This window comes from Neophocaena asiaeorientalis, unplaced genomic scaffold, assembly GCF_003031525.2.
Source record: "Neophocaena asiaeorientalis asiaeorientalis breed wild unplaced genomic scaffold, Neophocaena_asiaeorientalis_V1.1 scaffold43, whole genome shotgun sequence".
Taxonomy (NCBI): domain Eukaryota; kingdom Metazoa; phylum Chordata; class Mammalia; order Artiodactyla; family Phocoenidae; genus Neophocaena; species Neophocaena asiaeorientalis.
In genome coordinates, this window is record NW_020173674.1 from 5,350,078 (window position 1) to 5,368,945 (window position 18,868).

The 18,868-nt window shown below is 62.8% G+C and overlaps 4 protein-coding genes across 6 annotated transcripts in view; 2 read left to right on the plus strand and 2 right to left on the minus strand.

Moving 5' to 3' along the window:
• Window positions 1-81: 81 nt before the first annotated feature.
• On the plus strand, window positions 82-5,252 carry CORO1B (coronin 1B). Of its 3 annotated transcripts, none has more exons than XM_024748931.1 (11): window positions 82-604; window positions 722-921; window positions 1,321-1,443; window positions 1,548-1,677; window positions 1,844-2,025; window positions 2,114-2,233; window positions 2,927-3,031; window positions 3,113-3,258; window positions 3,440-3,497; window positions 4,326-4,604; window positions 4,778-5,252. In XM_024748931.1, exons 1-11 carry the CDS (start codon window positions 148-150, stop codon window positions 4,901-4,903), a joined length of 1,926 nt encoding a protein of 641 aa, XP_024604699.1. In that variant the 5' UTR covers window positions 82-147; the 3' UTR covers window positions 4,904-5,252. The 3 variants fall into 3 exon arrangements, with proteins under 3 accessions (XP_024604699.1, XP_024604701.1, XP_024604700.1); XM_024748933.1 differs by having other exon boundaries at window positions 496-510; XM_024748932.1 differs by having other exon boundaries at window positions 541-558.
• Window positions 5,253-5,557: 305 nt separating this feature from the next.
• PTPRCAP (protein tyrosine phosphatase receptor type C associated protein) lies at window positions 5,558-7,994 on the plus strand. Its single transcript, XM_024748937.1, has 2 exons — window positions 5,558-5,655; window positions 7,143-7,994. Exons 1-2 carry the CDS (start codon window positions 5,653-5,655, stop codon window positions 7,755-7,757), a joined length of 618 nt encoding a protein of 205 aa, XP_024604705.1. The 5' UTR covers window positions 5,558-5,652; the 3' UTR covers window positions 7,758-7,994.
• Window positions 7,995-8,104: 110 nt separating this feature from the next.
• On the minus strand, window positions 8,105-13,684 carry RPS6KB2 (ribosomal protein S6 kinase B2). The gene is made up of 15 exons (XM_024749492.1): window positions 13,551-13,684; window positions 13,148-13,188; window positions 12,931-13,051; window positions 12,516-12,584; window positions 11,829-11,976; window positions 10,694-10,751; window positions 10,479-10,579; window positions 10,310-10,400; window positions 10,139-10,225; window positions 9,954-10,065; window positions 9,347-9,409; window positions 9,125-9,202; window positions 8,934-9,041; window positions 8,722-8,834; window positions 8,105-8,528 (listed from the first exon to the last, which is right to left on the minus strand). Exons 1-15 carry the CDS (start codon window positions 13,626-13,628, stop codon window positions 8,336-8,338), a joined length of 1,461 nt encoding a protein of 486 aa, XP_024605260.1. The 5' UTR covers window positions 13,629-13,684; the 3' UTR covers window positions 8,105-8,335.
• Window positions 13,685-15,758: 2,074 nt separating this feature from the next.
• Window positions 15,759-18,868, minus strand: part of CARNS1 (carnosine synthase 1) — a 4,357-nt gene continuing 1,247 nt past the window's right edge. Inside the window, exons 4-6 of the mRNA XM_024748712.1 lie at window positions 18,014-18,245; window positions 17,640-17,920; window positions 15,759-16,985 (exon numbers count right to left, since the gene is read on the minus strand). Of these exons, the coding sequence (XP_024604480.1) occupies window positions 15,759-16,985; window positions 17,640-17,920; window positions 18,014-18,245 (1,740 nt within the window). The remainder of the gene's footprint in view (window positions 16,986-17,639; window positions 17,921-18,013; window positions 18,246-18,868) is intronic.

The following is an 18,868-nucleotide window of genomic DNA, read 5'->3' on the forward strand; positions in this document are numbered from 1 at the left end:
CGCGAGTCCGAAGAGCCCTTCCCCTGCCCGGCGCCCCACCCTCAGTCCCAACTCCCCCTGGCCGCTCAGCGTCTCCCCTGCCAGACCGGGATCCTTGAAGTTGGGCTCCTGCTTCACCTTGGACCCCCGCTCTGAGGGCTCTCTGGGATGCTCTGTGGCTGGGAGCGGCGTCCCGACCCCCGCCCAGTCCTGCCCGGCCCCCTGGACCGGCTTGGGGCTCCCTGCACATTCCTGCAGGCACTGCACATTCCGTGGGACCCAGAACTGTGGCCTAGCGCGGACCCACAACGGAGATCATTCTGGCCTCCTCTGTCTGTCCTCCCCATCACCCTGCTTCCAAATCCTGGGCAGGAAGGAGCCTGCTGGGAACTGACTAGGACCCACCAAGGAGCTAAGCTTGCACTGGCTCGGGCACCTTCCCCCTCCTCCACACGCATACCAGAGGCCGGGGAGACGCCCTGGGTAGCGTCCAGCAGAGCCCCTCAGGACTCAGCAGTGGTTCTGCAGGAGGTCAATGCATTTCTGCCTTCAGATCCTCCCTTGGGGAGAGGCGGCCAGGTCAGCCCTGTGACCCTGTCCTGGAACTTGGGAAACCGGGAGCCAGGCAGGTTATCAGGCACAGGCGCCCTGTCGCATCCTCCCCACTCCCTTCGTGCAGCGCTGGGAGGCTTGGGGGTTGTTGGGATGGACAGAGGCTGACCTCCGCTTCCCCACCCTGCAGTCATGTTCCGCAAAGTGGTTCGGCAGAGCAAATTCCGACACGTGTTCGGGCAGCCTGTCAAGAATGACCAGTGCTATGAGGACATTCGAGTGTCCCGTGTCACCTGGGACAGCACCTTCTGTGCCGTCAACCCCAAGTTCCTGGCAGTGATTGTGGAGGCCAGCGGTGGAGGCGCCTTCCTGGTGCTCCCCCTAAGCAAGGTGGGCCCCATTGGGGCTGGGAGGAGACTGGAGCCAGCTTGGTCGCATCTGCCAGGTCTCTCTGCTCCCTTCACAACCCATAATTTGCCCATCCCCACGCTGCCCGGCAGGTGTCGTAATCCACATTTACCGTCTGGGAGGTGTTAGCACCGATAGGGAAAGCCTGTTTTTTATTGCCACAGAGTCAGGGTCAGAGGCAACAAACATATCCTGCTCACCTGGTGACACCTGTGAGGAAGAGGTGGGTCAGGAGGAGGCAGGGTGAGAGTCACATCTGGGCCACCTGTGGGCCAGGCCAACCACATCATTCCCTGTCCACAGAGGGGAGGGCTGAAGTTCTGGGAGGGATGGAGCCTGGGCATCTTGGGTCCCCCTTGACTGCCCCCCTCATGCCTGCAGACCGGCCGCATTGACAAGGCCTACCCAACAGTGTGCGGACACACAGGACCTGTCCTGGACATCGACTGGTGTCCCCACAATGACGAAGTCATCGCCAGCGGCTCGGAGGACTGCACGGTCATGGTGAGGCATGGGGCTGTGATGGGGCGGGGGTCGCAGATGTGGCTCAAGGCTCCTGGCAGCGGGGCCAAGCAGGGGCCTCATCTGCCCTCCCCACCCCTCCCCAGGTGTGGCAGATCCCGGAGAACGGGCTGGTCTCCCCTCTGACAGAGCCGGTGGTGGTGCTAGAGGGGCACACCAAGCGAGTGGGCATCGTCACCTGGCACCCGACGGCCCGCAACGTGCTGCTTAGCGCAGGTCTGCACCGCTGCCCCTGCCCTGCCCCTCGATGCGCACAGCTCCGCAGCATCCCACACCCTCTCCCAGGCCCGTCTGACACCCAGGAAGGTTGAGGCCCACAGAGGTCAAGTGCCGGGTCGGGTCCCAGGAGGGTGGTCAGAGCTGATGGCCCCCCGCTCGGCAGGCTGCGACAACGTGGTGCTCATCTGGAACGTGGGCACGGCGGAGGAGCTGTACCGCCTGGACAGCCTGCACCCCGACCTCATCTACAACGTCAGCTGGAACCGCAACGGCAGTCTCTTCTGCACCGCGTGCAAGGACAAGAGCGTGCGCATCATTGACCCCCGCCGGGGGACTCTGGTGACGGTACGTGGCCCTGGAGGGTGAGGATGGCCGCAGACTGGCCGAGGGGCTCTCTTGGGGCTCCACACTGACCCCTCCATCTCCCCAGCAGGAGCGGGAGAAGGCTCACGAGGGGGCCCGGCCCATGCGGGCCATCTTCCTGGCAGACGGCAAGGTGTTCACCACGGGCTTCAGCCGCATGAGCGAGCGGCAGCTGGCTCTCTGGGACCCAGTGAGTGGCCCGGCCGGCCCAAGCGGGTAGCCTCAAGACGGGCTCCACCCTGGGCGAGGAGGGCGGGGTCACCTGGAGAGGCCTGTCGTTCCCAGGTTCTCAGCCTGGCACCTGAGGCACCCAGGACCTGGAGCCCTGCCAGCCTCTCCTCTCCCTGCCCACTGCTCTCTGGCTTCCCCCACCGCCTCCATCTGCCTCCGTGTCTGCCCACAGTGTTCTTGCCCCTGAAAGGCCCTTCCCTCCTTTGCTTGTCTGTTAACACTCGGCTGTCCTTCGAGGCCCAGTGCAGAGGTCCCCTTCTCCAGGAAGGCTTCCAGCCTTTCCTGTGACGTGCTCTGTCCCACAGGCTTAACCTTCTGTCTGGCGACCTCCGGGGGCCCCTCTGAGACAGCAGCTAGCGCTGCCCGGCACCCCTGGCTCCCACGTGGTGGGGGCTTTCTCAGTACTTGCTTGGTGGCCTGGCCGTAGTCTGAAGGCCTGGAGTAGGCGGGGAAAATGGGACCGTGGGAGTGGAGGGAGGGGAGCCAGGAAGGCCTGGCAGGGCTACACCGTGTGGGCAAAGGGTGGCAGTGGTAGGGGCAGTGCCAGCCAGCTTGTGAGGCTAGCTGGGGCCAGTCCCAGTGAGGGGTTAGGACAGTGAGGGGAGAGGGCAGGTTCTGGCCTGGCCTGACTGCCCCTCAACCCATGTGCCAGGAGAACTTCGGGGAGCCCATGGCCCTGCAGGAGTTGGACTCTAGCAACGGGGCTCTGTTGCCCTTCTACGACCCTGACACCAACGTGGTCTACGTCTGCGGCAAGGTAGAGCTGGGCAGGGCTGCTGGGGACAGGGAAGAGATAGGCAGGCCCAGGTGCTGACCCCTGGCCCCTCCCACCCTGCAGGGTGACTCCAGCATCCGGTACTTTGAGATCACAGACGAGCCCCCCTACATCCACTTCCTGAACACGTTCACCAGCAAAGAGCCCCAGAGGGGCATGGGCAGCATGCCCAAGAGGGGCTTGGAGGTCAGCAAGTGCGAGATTGCCCGGTAAGAAGGTGGATGTAGGGGGCTCCTCGGGAGCAGGAACTGGCCCAGGGGGGCCCCGGGGTCAGGGGTCAGCCTGTGGGAGGGGCCCGGGTAAGGACTGGAAGGGGAGGGCAGAGGGAGCTGGGAGAGCTGGTAGGGGGCAGGTTCCACCCATGGGTCCTCCCTCCCCGCCCTTTCCCAGGTTCTACAAACTGCATGAGCGCAAGTGTGAGCCCATTGTCATGACTGTGCCACGAAAGGTGAGGCCACCTGGTTCCCTGCCCACCCACTCCCTTTCTAGCAGACAGACCACACAGGGGTGACCAAGGTGAGGCTTGTGAATGGGACATGGCCGAGTGTGGGTGTAGTCAGCGGGCTGGATAGATGCCAGCGTGCCCAGCGAGGGCCAGGCAGGGATGAGACACAGGGTGAACTGAGGTCTCACTCTGCATGAGCCACAGGAGACAGATACCGGGCAGCCTTGGAGGTCTCCCTGTAGGAGGCAAGGCAGGACCAACAGCATGGCTGGGGCAGGGCCTCCAAATGAGGGGTGTGTAGTAAGCCAGGCGAAAGCACAGAGGTGGGAATGGAAAGGAGCGGGGAGTCTGGCTGCAGCGGAGGCTCCTGTGAGGTGGGGATTCGGCCACATGTGGCTCGGCCTCAGAGCCCCAGCTGAGAGCCTTGAACGTGCTTCATTTCTCTCCAGCCAGCGTTTACTGAGGGCACAGGGTAGCATGCCAGGCACGTCCAGGGAGCAGAGCTGAGGGCGAGTTCAACGGGGCCAGCCCCAGGAACTCACTGTCCACAGGGCACAGACGTGGCTCCCAGAGTCCCACAGAGCCACGTAGGTAGCCCCTGCTTGGGAAGGTGGGGGGAATCTTCAGAGGAAGCTGTCGGTGGTGTCCAGAGGGAAGTGAAAGAACAGATTTGAGCTTTAGAAATGTCACTAGGGGTCAGGCCATGGGAAGATGGGTTGACAGGGTGCAAGCCTGAAGGCCAGGAGAGTGTTGAGGAGGTGGCCACTCAGGGTCCAGACGAGAGGACCCTGCAGGTGGGCCCCAGCTGACCCAGACCTCCCCCCGGCCCAGTCGGACCTCTTCCAGGATGATCTGTACCCCGACACAGCTGGGCCTGAGGCGGCCCTGGAGGCAGAGGAGTGGGTGAGCGGGCGGGATGCCAACCCCATCCTCATCTCCCTGCGGGAAGCCTACGTGCCCAGCAAACAGCGGGACCTGAAGGTCAACCGGCGCAACGTGTTATCAGACAGCCGGCCCGCCGCGGCCCCTGGCTCCCCCCGCCCGGGGGCCTCCACGCCTGCTGCCTTCACCAGTATTGCCGCCCCTGGCGGCAGCCTGGCCGGAGCCGGGGTAGGTGCCCCTCAGCTCAGGGTGGTGTTGGGAAGCTCGGGTGTTGCCCAGGTCTGCTGTGCCTGCCTGAACCACTCACTGCCCCTCTCTGGGCCTCAGGTCCCCTCTGCCTGATAGTAGATTTGGGGAGGGCTGCAGCTCCGAAACCCCTGCCCCCGCTCATGTCCCTGCAGGAGGCTGGGAAGCTGGAGGAGGTGATGCAGGAGCTGCGAGCACTGAGAGCGCTGGTCAAGGAGCAGGGGGATCGCATCTGCCGCCTGGAGGAGCAGCTCGGCCGCGTGGAAAATGGAGATGCCTAGAACTGGGCCCAGTGGATGACACTCCCCATTCACCTTCTCCGCCCACCCCTTTCTCACTCAGCCTCTGCTGGCGGGTCACACTGACTCTGGCTGGCTGCCCCTGCCCCCGCTGAGGGTTTCTGGGGCAGGTTCAGGGACCAGTCCACACCCTGAGCCATCCTGTGGGCCTAGGCTGGAGCCACCGCCTGGCTTTGGGCATTGTTACTGGGGAGGGTTTTTGTACCCAGGAGAGCTTCTACTCTGAGGCACCATCTCCCCCACCCCCACCCAGCCCCCCTGCTCCCTCCCCTGAGGAAGCAGGAGGGATGGGCTCTATATTTTCATTCCAAATAAAATTCTCTTTCTAAAAGCCAGGTTTGCCCTTCTGCTGCAAGGGTGGGACTGGGAAAGGAAGTCTGGACCCCTCGGGGGGGGGGACATAGGGCACCCCCATGGATCATAAATGTGAGAAAGGTCTGGGGGACCGTGAACATCCCCTGCACTGCCCCCCATAGTCCCAGCCTGGCCCAGGGAGAGGCTGGTGAGGATCTGGTGTGGATCAGGGTGGTTCTGAGAGGCCCCGGGGTCGGGGGTGGGGTGGGGTGGGGGAGCGACGAGGGTCCTGTTGCAGGGAGGGCTGAGCGGGATGTTGTGGGCAGGAAGCGGAAGCGCCGAGTTAACCCCAGGTGCGTCGAGAGCGCAAGCTCATTTCTCGCTCCACACGGCCAGGGCTGGAGGTGGGCGCCCGGCGCTGAGAGGCCAGCAGACCGATGGTGAGCCTGGAGCCTGCTGGGTCCTTGGGGTGGGGGCCACAGGAGGTCAGGGCTGGAATGTCTAGGCCCCAGGAGCTAAGGAAGGACCCCCCGCGGGCCCAGGGGCAGGAGCAGCCAGGCAGAGGACAGAGGCGAGACACCCGGGATGAGCCCAGGGCAGAAGCTGGGCCTTCCTCTCACCTCACATCAGACCTGGGCCTCCCTCAGATTCAGGGGGTGGCCCCCCAGTGCCCCACTCCATGCCCGACCCCCCTTCAAGACCCCCAGGTGGACTCTCACCTGCTCTGCTCGGGAGCTGGGGCTCGGCACGGCCTCTACTCGCATCCCTGGAGCCTGGGCAGACAGTGTGGGGTGGGAGATGGCTTGCTCGCATCTCGGCACCCCTCCCCCCACGCACCCCCCCGACCTGCCTTGTTCCGACCGCAGGCTTCCTCTGGCAGCTGCACCCGCCTGCCCCAGCCCCTGGCCCTGCGAGGCCCGAGGCCCCAGGGACGGAGAGTTGAACGGAAATGCTGCAGCTAGGGCAGTCCCCATGGGGCAGTCCCTGTGGCTGGGAGGGAGGAAGAGGGGTCTCAGTGACCCCCATCCTGGGACCTGGCCAAATGGAGGCTACACAGTTGCCTCGGGCTCGGTCCCCCCATCCTGGGCCTCAGGAAGAGCCAGCTCCAACACCAGCCTTGCAGGTGCCTTCCTTCCCTTCCGTCCCCTCCTCCTGGGGGCAGAGTCTTTACAGATATTTCTTTTTTTTTTTTTTTTTTTAATTTACTTATTTCTGGCTGCTACTCTTCGTTGCGGTGCACGGGCTTCTCATTGCGGTGGCTTCTGTTGTTGCGGAGCACGGTTTCTAGGCGTGTAGTTGTGGCACGCAGGCTCAGTAGTCGTGGCGCACAGGCTTAGTTGCTCCGCGGCATGTGGGATCTTCCCGGACCAGGGCTCGAACCCGTGTCCCCTGCATTGGCAGGCGGATTCTTAACCACTGCGCCACCAGGGAAGTCCCTACAGATATTTCTTGAGTGCCTACTCAGCGCTAGGAATTGTTTAGGTGCTTAAGCCAAAAAGAACCCCATCTTCCTGGGGGGAAGAGAAAAGAATAAGCATACTAAACGGGCAGTTATCTCCTGTGTCCGGGAGGGGGTAGGAGGGTAAAGCAGGGCTGGGCTGTGGGGATGAATGTCAGGGTACTAATCCAGGCCAGCTTAGGCTGCACTGAGGTGCCTTGAGCCAGGGTGAGCAGGGAGCCATGTGGCTCTCGGGGGGGATGGAGCATTCCAGACAGAGGGGACAGCCGGTGCACAGGCCCCAGGCAGGAGCTGGCTTACGTGGTGCAGTGGGAGAGAGGGAGGCCAGAGGCAGGAGGACGCATCACTGGCGGACATCACAGAGCCAGGAGAGGCCTTACTGACAAGGGCTTTTCTGCTTGACTGTCCCCATCTTACCCAAGAGGCCACCAACCGCAGGCAATGAGCGCCTTCCTGTCTCCCCCCCAGGACCTGTGCTGCGTCCTAGGGCTCTGGACGCTGCTGTCCCTGCCAGGGGCCCTGGGCTCAGGCCGCGGCGCTGAGGACAGCCCGGGCTCCAGCTCCTCGGTCACCGTGGTCCTGCTGCTGCTGCTGCTTCTGCTGCTGGCCACTGGCCTGGCGCTGGCCTGGTGCCGCCTGAGCCGGGACTCGGGGGGCTACTACCACCCGGCCCGCCTGGGCGCCGCGCTGTGGGGCCACACTCGCCGCCTGCTCTGGGCCAGCCCGCCAGGCCGCTGGCTCCGGGCTGAGCTGGGGTCGCCAGAAGAGGACCCGGAGCGGCAGGAGGATGAGCGGGACGTGGAAGATGACTGCGACCTGGGTGGTGGCCAAGAGGAGCGTGAATCCCAGGAAGAGGGGCAGCGTGGAGAGGGGCCCAGCCCACAGCAGGCCCCGGAGCCGGCAGAGGAAGCCTATGACGATGACACCGAAGGGGGCCTGGGCCTCGGCTCCCAGGGGCCGGTGGGCTCCGGGGGCAGCGCCGAGGCCCTGCTGAGTGAGCTGCACGCCTTTGCTGGCAGCGCGGCCTGGGACGACAGCACTAGGGCGGCTGGGAGCCGGGGCCTCCATGTCACCGCACTGTAGGAGCCAGCCCTGGCGCCACATCCTGGCCACTGTGCCTCTGCTTCCTGAGCTGCCATGGCTGGACACAGCCTGCCCTGGGCGCATGTGACCCACACCCCCGCCTGGAGAGCCTCAGACAGTCACTCCCCGCCACAAGTTCTAGTCCCCAAGTCTGTGTATCCCTGGCCCCTCCAGGAAGGCCATCCGTCCCCAGGGGGCACTGGGCAGCCATCTGAAATAAAACCCCTCCGGCCCTCCGCTGTTCTGTGGTCCTGTCACGGCCCCTCCCATCCCTTAGCAGGGACTCCTCCCGGCACGACCCCACCCGCCCCTGCCCCAGAAGTCCAAAGGAGAAACCAGGTCAGTGCCATGATTGAACACTTTAATAATCCAAGGGCACAGCTCAACTGCGGGAGGCCAGGGGGGCAGCCCCCCTCGACCGGCAGCCGTAGTCTGCAGTCCTTCGTGTTCATGATTCAGGGGCACGGCCACCCCCAGCAGAGACACGCTCACGCACACTCGCTCCTGTACCCCTTGGCACAGCCCCAGGTCTCTGGAACTGGCCCGGGGTCCCACTGCCCTCATCTCTACCCACCCTCTTAGCGCCCGGGGCGCCCACGGCCTTTCTTGGACTTCTTGGTCCCTGAAGGGGGTCGGATGGGGAGGGGGGCAGTGCTCGAGGGCGGCGGTAGTGGCGGCGGCGGCAGCAAGAGAGGGGGTAGAGGGGGCTCCAGGGGCTCCGGTGGGCCGGGGCTGGGCCGGAATCCCTCAAAGGGCGAGAACTTCAGGGGGCTGCAGGGGAGGCAGAGTCAGCATTTACTGGCACGGGCCCAGGATGCAGTCAAGTGCCCACCCAGGCGGCCCCTGCCATAGAAGTCCCCATGGTAGACGGAGAAACAGAGGCTGAGGCTGGTTCAGAGACGGCCAAGGCAGCCCTGGGGTTGACGGCAGAGCCAAAGCTAGAACGACCCCCGCCCCGCGGTACCTGATGGGGGTCCAGGGGCTGCCGTTGAGGCGCCTGGGGGAGCGCAGCTTGGGCTGGAGGGAGAAGCCCTCCTTGATGCTGTCCAGGACGGAGGGCGCCACGTACGTGAAGCCCTAGGGGGCAGAGGCGGGGCCAGGCAAAGCTCAGGGTCCACCGCTCCTTGGCCACACCCCTGCCCGAGTCCCTGTAACCCTCAGGCCCCCAGACCTCACCAGGAAGGCCTGGTTGGCGCTCTCACTGAGGGCCGTGTCGTCTGGACTGTCCACCGGCGTCTGCCTCGTGAAGTGGGAGTCAAACTGGCTCACATCCTCCTCCGACTGCTGTGGGCACCCCGGGGGGAGAGTCAGGGGTGTCCAGGACAGGAGCCTCCACCCGCCCCCAGGCCAGTGGGACCTCCACTCACCAGGGACGGCCGGAAAGGGGGGTCCACTCGGCGGGCCAGGAGGTCATCCCAGTTAACGTGCCGGAAGAAGGGGTGCCTCTGTGGGCAGAGTGCCCCCAAACGTGCCAACATTTCACGCTCCGTGGCTCCCTCAGAAACCCCCTCTGCTCTAGGGCCCTGCCCCCTGCACCCAGACACCCCTGGGGGCTCAGCCCTGTCCCCTCTTAATGGTCCCAGACCCACCTGCACATCAGCGGCGTCCCCGGGGCCACCCCCGATACGTTGGCTGGGATTCCGCTTCAGAAACTGCAGGACAAGGGCAGGGGGTGAGGGTCTCGGGCGGAGGTACCGATTGCTTCCAAGTGGCCCCAGGGGGTGGGGAAAGGTGAGAAAGGGGTCGTGGCTTGTGCTGGGGGCCCTGGAGTGTGGTCTCCACCTACTGACACCCTCAGGATTTCCAAGGTTTGGTCCCATGGCCCCTTCTCCACAAAGCCTTTGCTGGCACCACCCCAGGGCACATTCGTGGGGATCCAACTCACAATCTGGATGGGGTGCCTAGCCTCCCACTTTGATCCCCAGTGACCGACTTTTTGAGGAGAGCGGCTAGTGCGTGGTGCAGGCCTCGCTGAGTAGGACTCAGACTAGGGACCTGGCCAAGGTCGGCAGCTGGTCCGCGCCAGAGCTGACGTCTCACACCTCACAGCCAATGCTCCTCGTCCCAAAGGGACATCGTACAGGTGGGGGAAGGGGAGTGGGGAGCTCCAGCAACCCTGGCCCAGGGAGACTCAGGAGCCTATGCAGGGCCTGGGAGAAGAGACGGGGGCCGGACCAAGGGCAGGAGGGAGCCCACCTTTTTGACGAGGTCCCGGGCATCTGGGGTGAGGTAGGCGGGCAGCTCCAGCTTCCCTCTGATGATCTTATCCATGGTTTTCTTCCGGTTCTCTGCAGTGAAGGGTGGCTGGAGAAGGCAGAGGGTGAGAGGAGCCTTGCGGGCCTCCCACCGGGCCCGCCCCTGCCCCGGGAGGGGGCCCTCCTCCCGCCCCCATGCCCACCCTCCAGGCCCCCAAGCTCCACCAGTCCACCGCCCGGTTGTGGCCACTGCGCACCAGAACCTCAGGGGCCCTGGGGGCCGGGTGGAACCGTCAGTCAGGCCGAGCCCTGCCCGGTTGTCCTCCCGACCCCTGGGCCCAGCCGGCTGCCGCTTACATGTACTCGATGGTGCCGCAGAAGGTGTGGGTGACGGCACCCTCGTGAATCGACTCCTTGCAGAGGCCGAAGTCCGTCAGTTTGATGTGGCCTGGGGAAGAATGTTAGGGCGGGTCGGTCAGGACCCCGGGCCACCCCGCGGGGCTCAGCCCTCCCCACACATGCGCACCCTGGCTGTTGAGCATGATGTTCTCAGGTTTGAGATCCCGGTAGATGATGCCTTGGGAGTGGAGATGGCCCAGGGCCAGTGTGATCTCTGACAGGTAGAAACTGCAGAGACAGGACAGGGTGAAGGCAACGGGGGGGGTGGGGGGGGTGGAGCCAGGCCCTGGTGGGGAGGGGTCCCTGGACCCCCTCAGGAGAGAGGCTGGAGGTAACACCCACCAGGCCGTGTCTTCCAGGAAGATGCCCTCTCGCTCCAGATGTGTGAAGAGCTCGCCGCCTGTGACACAAACATGTCAGCAGCTGTGTGCTGGGACCAAGCTCCTCTGCTCGCCGAGCCTTGGTTTCTTCTCGGGGAGAGTGGGGCTTGTAATTCCCGCCCTACCTGCCTCCCAGAGCTGCCGTGGGGACTCAATTCAATTCAGCAAACGTCTACCGACGCCTACTCGGTGCCTGGCCCTGTGCTGGGTGAAGCTGGGGACAGAGGTGAGGAGCCCCAGCCACTGCCTGCAGGACGCTCAGTCTACTGGGGAGACAGACACGCACACAGCTGCTCCAATGTGCCAGACTGAGGCAACGGCCCTGAGAGCCTACCAAAACCTTCACAGAGGAGACAGGAGGACACAGTTAACCCCAGCGTGAGGGGACAGAGAAAGTCCCTGGCAGCGGTGAGACTTAAAGGGGATGCAGAGATGGAGCACAGGAAATGAAGCTCCCAGGGCTCATCGGGACAGATGGGGTCAGTAGGAAAAGCAGGCCCGGATCGCTTCATGGCGAGCAGGGGACACCAGGCCAAGGAGGCCAGGCTTGATCCGGGCAGTTGCAGGGAGCCATGGAATTCTGAGTAGGAGTGTTGGGGGCAATCCCGTGCTCTGAGACGATGACCCTGGAAGTTGGTGGAGGAGACACTAGGAAGAGGGTGAGCTGGAGGCTTTGAGGCCAGTTAAGAAACAACTGTGACGCCTCCCCTCCGCCCAAGAGAGCAGAGAGGATAGAGGACACTGCAGAGAATGAACCATCTGGATTGGGATCTGACTGGATGCAGGGCACACAGAAGGGGGGACCAGCACATGAAGGGCTACTGGAAATGGACAAAACAACCCTCTGGACATCTATACAAACTCCCACCATTCCCATCCACCCCCAACACCGGTGAGGGATACAAGAGGCACTGGACAGACGTTTGCTGAATGAATGAATGAATGAATGAATGAATGAATGAACGAACGGACAGAGGGATGGATGAGGTGGGGCCCCCCTGGCCATTCTACATACCACGTCTCTCCCAGCTCCCCCCAGAGCTCCCTGTGCTGGTTCCCTGGCCTTGCCCACACCCCAGATGGGCCCGCACTCATACCACTGAGGCACTCCAGGATGAGGTAGAGTTTGCCACCAGTCTGGAAGGCATAGGCCAGTTCCACAATGAAGGGGTGCTTCACTGACTCTAGAATGTTCCGCTCAGCCCGCGTGTGTGCCGTGTCCTTGGCGTTGCGCACAATTTTGGCCTGCAGAGGCAGGGATCAGTTAGAAGGTGGGCCCCCAGGACTCCCTCAGTCCCTCCAGCCATTACCCTTCAGCCATTCTCTATCACCCCATTGTATTTCTCCATAATTCTGCAGCTATCAGCAACCATCCTTTCCAGGGACTGGTTTATTCTAGTAGCACCGTGTTTCTCAACTTCTGCATTCATGACATTTGGGGCAGATAATTCTTTGCCGTGGGGGGCTGTCTTTTGCATTGTAAGACCTTTAGCAGAATCCCTGGGCTCAACCCACTGGATGCCTGTGGCAGCCCCTCTCTAGTCGTGACTCAGAAATGTACATCGACACTGCCAACATTGCCAGACGTTGCCTGGGAGGCAATACTGCCCATGGTTGAGAATATACTGCGGAACAATGTAATTGCTACTGACAATAAACAAGCAAGTGCTCAAGATAGTGGCCATCTCCTCCACTACGTTCACTGCTGTCTCCCAAAGGCCACTGTAGTACATTGGGAATGGCAGCCACTGGGTGAGGATCTGTCGGCTGAACGAATGACTCACCTTCCTCAGGACTTTCATGGCATATATTCTGCCCACATTGGTGCCCTGCACCTTTCGCACCTGGAACACCTGCAGGGCAGGGGAGACAGATCAACCTCCCTCTCCATATTCTATCTTCAAAAAGCCCTACCCTGAAGCTCTGGTACTGGGACCGAGAGGCCCACCCAGGAGTGGGGCGGTAAAGATTTCAAGTCCGATTCTAAGAGGATGTACAAGTCAAACTTTTTTTTCTTTTAACTTTTTGGCTGCGGGGCATGTGCGATCTTAGTTCCCCGACCAAGGATCGAATCCCTGCCCCCTGCATTGGAAGCACTGGACCGCCACAGAAGTCTCTATAAGTCTAATTTGTTTTGAGACCCTTTGGTGCAGCAAGACTAAGGCTGTGAGGCCAGTGAGGAAGGAGGAGGGCCGGTACCTTGCCATAGTTCCCCTTGCCCAGCACGCGCAGCAGCTCGAAGCAGTGGGGCCCGATGCGCTCAGGGCCCGGGTTCACACTGCTCTCAGTCAGCTCCACCTCTTCATAGTGTCCCACAGGCCTGTGGACACAAGAAGTTAACGGGCGCAAGCTCCAATGCTCCTCAGGTCCCCTTCCCCAGCCCATTCCCTCCTCCCCCAACACAACCCTCACTCACTCCAGGCCAGCCGCCCTCAACTCGGCAAGGGGACACACGTCCTGTGAGAAACCGAGGGGTAAGAGCCAAGGGAGGTGCCAGGCTCCCTCCCCCCAAGCTGGACTGCTTGGCCCAGGCGTGGAAAGGGTGACGAATGGGAGCTGGCAGGCGATGGGCCAGGACTGCGGAGGAGAGGCGAGGGCAGGAAAGGGAGACGCAGGGGAAGGGCTGGGGGCCTGCAAGACAGGTGGGGGTGAAGGTAGGGTCAGAACCTAATAGTGGCCGGGATCTTAGACAGACCGGGGTCTGCAGGAGAGGAGCCCACTCTGGGGGCGGGTGGCGGGGCGGGGGTCGCACGATTGATCCCACCGCCTGGATGATGGGATCGAGCCGGGATCGAGCTGCGCCCGGGCGGACCACTCACCGCGGGGCTGAACTCTGGCTCGCCCTCGCCCTCGCTGCCTTCCTCCGTCTCCAGGTCCAGGTCAAACACCGCCGCCATGCCTGCGCCGGCCCCGCGGACTCCCAGGCGCTTACCTAGCAGCGCTATGACTGACAGACCGGCCCGGGTCTTACGTCATCACTCCGCGACTGCGGTCTCGCGCGCCGATGACGCAAGAGACTGCCCCTCCCGCGAGCTGGCGGCGAGAAAAGTTGGCGTCCGTCACAAGGCATCTCGGGAATGGTAGTTCCTGAGTGCCGGGGTGCTAAAGCCCCACGAACCTTCTTCCGCGGGCCCCTCAGTCTTCCCAGCACAGCTTCCTCCGGGGTGGCACAGGACAAGGGCCTCCTGGAAGCCGATCATTTTGGTTCTGGGGCGACTTTGACTTTGGACGGGGCAGAGTCGAAGTGCATGCAGGTGTGAGTGTAAATGCAATTCCCAGCCCTGTTGGAGCCCTACGCTGCCAGGTTGTCTGGGTGGTAGAGAGAGGCGGGTCGAGTATATCTCTCTGTTCGCCTCTGTAAGGGAGCCGGCTGCTGCATCACGGTCTCTAACGTGCCTCCCGCTCGAGGACCCTCAAGTCAGCGTCTACTGCTCCGTGCTCAGCTCACTGCTGGGCTTTGTTGCCAGATTCCTGCCGGAAAGGGTTTGGGTCTCACTGATCCACCCGTAATTATGGGCTTGTGCTGTGCGTCAGACACACGAACTTGTGTTTGGTGACACTACAATAATGAAAACACCAAACCTAGTCCGTGAGTTTAGATTTGGGGATGGATTCTTGTTGGATGGGACTCTGGGAGTGTGAACTGGGCCAGACCAGGCCTTGGATGAGTTCTGATTTTTGGAAGCTGTCTGGGTGTGCATTCCAGTTGGACAGGGGAGGCTAGATATGAGCTCAAATGGACAGAATTCAGGGTCTCCAGGCTGGAGGAGGGTTATCTGGTTGGGTGTGGCCCTCGTTGTAATTCCTCCCTCGGGTTTGGGTCCTGGTGTAGGTGCCCCTGGCAGGCCCCTCGCCAAAGGTCAACCCAGAGGCCTGGTCAATGTGGCAGTTTATCCTTAGCTCTAGACGCTACAGGTATCCCGTAACTACCTCTCCCTCCCCCTTCCCCATCCCCTGTCTACCTGAGCTTGAGAAGTGTTGGCCAAGTCGCAAGAACCTATCCCAGACTCTGGACGTTTCACTAGTCCATAAGCCTTTATTTGGAGAGGGACGCTTATGGAGCTGTCCACAGCCCCTGTGCAGCACAGAGGCAGAGTTCTTAAAGCAGCCTCCCCTGAATGAGGAAGGGAGTGTAGAGTCTCCTCTGCCAATGCTGGTTAGGTGTGCCTGAGGCCAAAGCACCAAAGCTTGGTGGATAAGGTGCATAGTGCACGGGAGGGGTGTTCACATGTCTCAGGGCCACATATAGGAGGTGAGTGGGGCCTGGAAGCTGAGTGGGCAGGTACAACTTAGTAAAAGCAGAAACCTGGACCTTGCATCTTGTCCCTCGACTCTTCATCCACTGTGGTATGACATCGAGGCAGTGGCTTTTCCTCTCTGAGCCTGTTTCCTTTTCTGTAGAATGGGGCAATAGTGTCTGCCTGGAGGGGAGATGGTTATTACTGACCCCAAGTCACCTGCTTCTACTGCTCAGGCCAAATGAGGCAGGTGGGGCACTGCCAAACATTGTCAGCAGGCTCCAGAACTATCTAGAATTTGTTAAATGAGGGGGTGAGAGTAGGAGGACGAGGGGTTTAGTCTCAGATTTTCTTGGGATTTGTCCAAAGCCAGAGGCCAGGTTCTCTCCTGTAGGCAGCAGGAAGAGACAGACCTGGAGGGGTGGGAAGGATGCGCTGGGTTTGGGCCCACTCGAACTAACCTGGGGGCAGGGTGTGTGTGTGTGTCTGTGTGTGTGTGCAGCTGTTGTTGCTTCTCCATGACTAGAGTCCTGGGAAGCTATGGGCTGGACTGGGGCCTTCGGGAGGACAAGCAGCCCACCAGCTACTTCTTTTGTGGCCCCTCAAGTCCAGGAGGCTGTGGTGTCAAAATAGCCCTGCCGCTCTGGAACAGACCTGGGGCCTTGGAGGGGACCAGACCTCTCCAACGGTTGGGGCAGGGCCATGGGAAGAGAAGCAGGGAGAGCACCAGGGAGCAGAGGGCACCACCGCATCCCCTCCAGCACTTGGCCCCGCCCTCTGGCCCCAGCACTATTTGAAGTGGGACAAGAAGTAGGCAACGGGATAGTGGGGCCCGTCGATGCCCAGGCCCTGGCAGAGGCCCAACAGGCGGAGACGGGCCTCGGCCGGGCTGGGCCCAGCACAGGCCACACTGCAGTAGGGCTCCTCGTATTCTCCAGGCACAAGGGTCTCCTCCAGCAGATTGAGACGCAGCAGGCCCTGGTCGTGAAGAGCCTGCAGGGTCTCGCGGCTGGCGGTGGAACGCAGCACCTGCAAGTGCTGGGACACCAGGCACATGACACCCACCAGGTGGCCACGGGCGCGTGGGTGGGCAGGCAAGGCAGGCCGCAGGCCGCAGGCCACCATAGCAGCAGCAAGCAGCAGGTCCACACCATAAAGCTCCAGGATCCAGTCTCGCAGGTAGAAGCCACCCATGCGGGGGTTGATCTCGATGAGCCGCGGCCCAGCCCTAGTCAGCTTGAGCTCCACGTTGAAGACCCCATCCAGCAGCCCGCAGCCCAGGCAACAGCGGAAGGCTGCCTGCACCAGCTGCGCCTCCTGCTCCGGTGCCAGCCCAGTGGGCATGCAAGCCGCTGTCTCAGTGAAGCCAGGCAGCCGTGTGGGGCCATTGTCGGAGACGAAGGCAGCCAGCAGTCTCCCTCCAAACAACACCAGATCCACATCGTGCTCGGTGCCCTCGATGAACTCCATCAGCAGCATGGCATTGCCCCAGCCTAGACCGATGCCGGGGTGGTCGGCCTCGCCCTGCAGGTCTCGGGTGATCCGGGAAAAGTGCTCATGGCACTGCGACGCGTCTTCCACCAGCCGTACACCCACTGCACCCGCCCCAAACTCCAGCTTCATGACACCTGGCAGGGGCACCTGGCGGACAGCCCTGTCCACGTCGGCCTCGCTCTCCAGTGGGCAGCAGGGCACAGCATAGAGGGAGGGTGCGGGCCAGGGTGGGCCATGGTGGCACAACAAGTGCAGCTGGGTGCGGCTCTTCTGCTTAGCCAGGTGCATGGCGGCTGGCGGGTTGCAGGGCAGACCCAGCTCCTGGCAGAGCAAGGCCGTGAGCACCAGGCAGTCATCCCAGTAGGAAAAGCAGCCGTCTAGCTGCAGACCGCGTGCCCGCACCAGCTCCGCCAGCACCCGTGCGTTCTCCTCATCCCTCTGGTGCTCTGTTATATCGAAGTGGATGAAGGTCTGCACCAGCTGGGACGCAAAGTGGTTGGGGTCTGAGTCCACCAGGTGCAGCTGCAGAAACCACAGGGCGGCAACACACCGAGATCAGCTTGTGCTGGGCGCTGGGCAATAGGATGGGGCCTAGAACATGGTCCTGGCCCTCAGGGGAGACAGCTTCACCAGTGCTACGCGCTCAAAACATATTTGTTGATGATTGAGTAGAAGGTACAGAGGTGGGACACCTAATCCAGCCAAGAGGGTAGGGAAGGCAACCTAGAGGAGGCAGTGCTTAACCTGGGAGCTCACTAAGGTTTAGCCAGAGGAAAGATGGCTGCAGGAGGAGGGGAGGGTGTCATCTAGATGGGAGGGGTGGCAGAGAGGGCTGGCGGAATCTTTCCCACTGGCAGGCTCAGTCTGGCCAGGGTTCGTAGGGAACCACCAGGGTTCGTAGGGAAACCACCAGGGTTAGGGCTTGGGACTGCTGGTCTGGTGTCCCGAGTGGCCTTTTACTCCTAGCAAGGACAAAGTTCACCTAGGGGCGGGAAAAAGTTGAGACTCCTAACCTGGACGGGGCGACAGGCCCCGCCCCTACGCTTGGGCTCCAGGCCCCCGGCTAGATCGCCCCGCGCAGGCCCCGCCCCAAGGCCAACACCGCCCCTGGCCCCGCCCCGGACCCTGCCTCCACCACTCAGACCAGAACTTTGAGCCCCGCCCCGCCCCGCCCACCTTGAGCCCGTAGTCGAGCGCCGCCTCCCACACGAACTTCTTGCTGAAACCGCCCGCGCCGAGCAGCAGTAGCTGTTTTCCCTCCATGAGGCAGCGCGCCGAGCGCCGCAGCATCGTCTCCACCAGCGGCGCGGCCGCCGCCTCCTCGGCCGCCAGCCCCGGGCGCGGCGCGGCCCACAGCCCTTCGAGAGCGCCGCACGCCTCCAGACACAGGCCTCCGTTCAGCTCCAGGGCCACGGGGGTCAGCGCGCGGCCGGCCACCGTCAGGGCGAAGTCCACCCCTGGGCCGGGCAGGGGGCGCGGGCTCAGTGCGGGCCGCCTTCGGGCCTCGGGCCCCTCTCCTCCCGTCCCCGTCCCGGGCGGCCTGCACTCACCAAGGAAGTCAGTGCGGACCTGGCGCCCGCCGCGCTGCTCAGCGCTCAGGCCGGCCTCCAGGGTCAGCACGGCGGCTAGCGCGGCCTCGGCCGCCGCCTTGACGCGCTGCCGCACGACTGCCACCTGCGAAGCCTCACCCAGGCCGCACTGGGCCAGCGCCGCCTCCAGCGTCCGTGGCAAGGAGCTCTGGTGCCGCAGAGGCCGGTCCCCACGGCCCACGCTGCACACCACCTGGGCAAGGTGCGGCTCAGGGGGCTGGTCCAGGAGGAGTCCGCCCGGGACTGTCCCCGGCCCCAGCACACCTTCCCCTATGCCACGATCCAGGCCACAGCCCTCACTGGACATTCAAGTCCTGTCCTCCAATGTGACTTACATTGCCCGTCTGGTCCCCCTGGGGGGACTCTACCCAGGCTTCCAGGCCCAGCTGGGGCCTCTGCTCCCTAAGGGCTCTAAGCATGCTTGTTCCTAGTGCCTACAGCCCTGGGGGCCTGTCCCACCCTGGTGGGCTTAGCCCTAGAGCTCCCTGAGGGCAAGGTTGAGTCTCTCCCTCTCAGCTTGGCCCAGAGCTGTGTACCTAGGAGGGTCCCTAAGCCTCTCTCCTAAAGGGCTCCAGGCCCTGGAGGTTTGTCAGGGACCCTGGGTCAGCCTCTTCTGTGGGGAAGAGCTCTCTGGGAAGAGGTTTCAGCCCTGGGCCCTGGTACCCAGCATGGGATACCAAGTAGGGCTCCGGATGTGGGAGGAGCACAGGAAGGGTTGGAGAGGAGGGAAAGTGTCAGACGAAGTCCTCCCAGAGGCAACCAAAATCCTCCACCGCCCCCCCCCCCCCCCCAAATTTTTTTCCTCTCTCCCCCCAA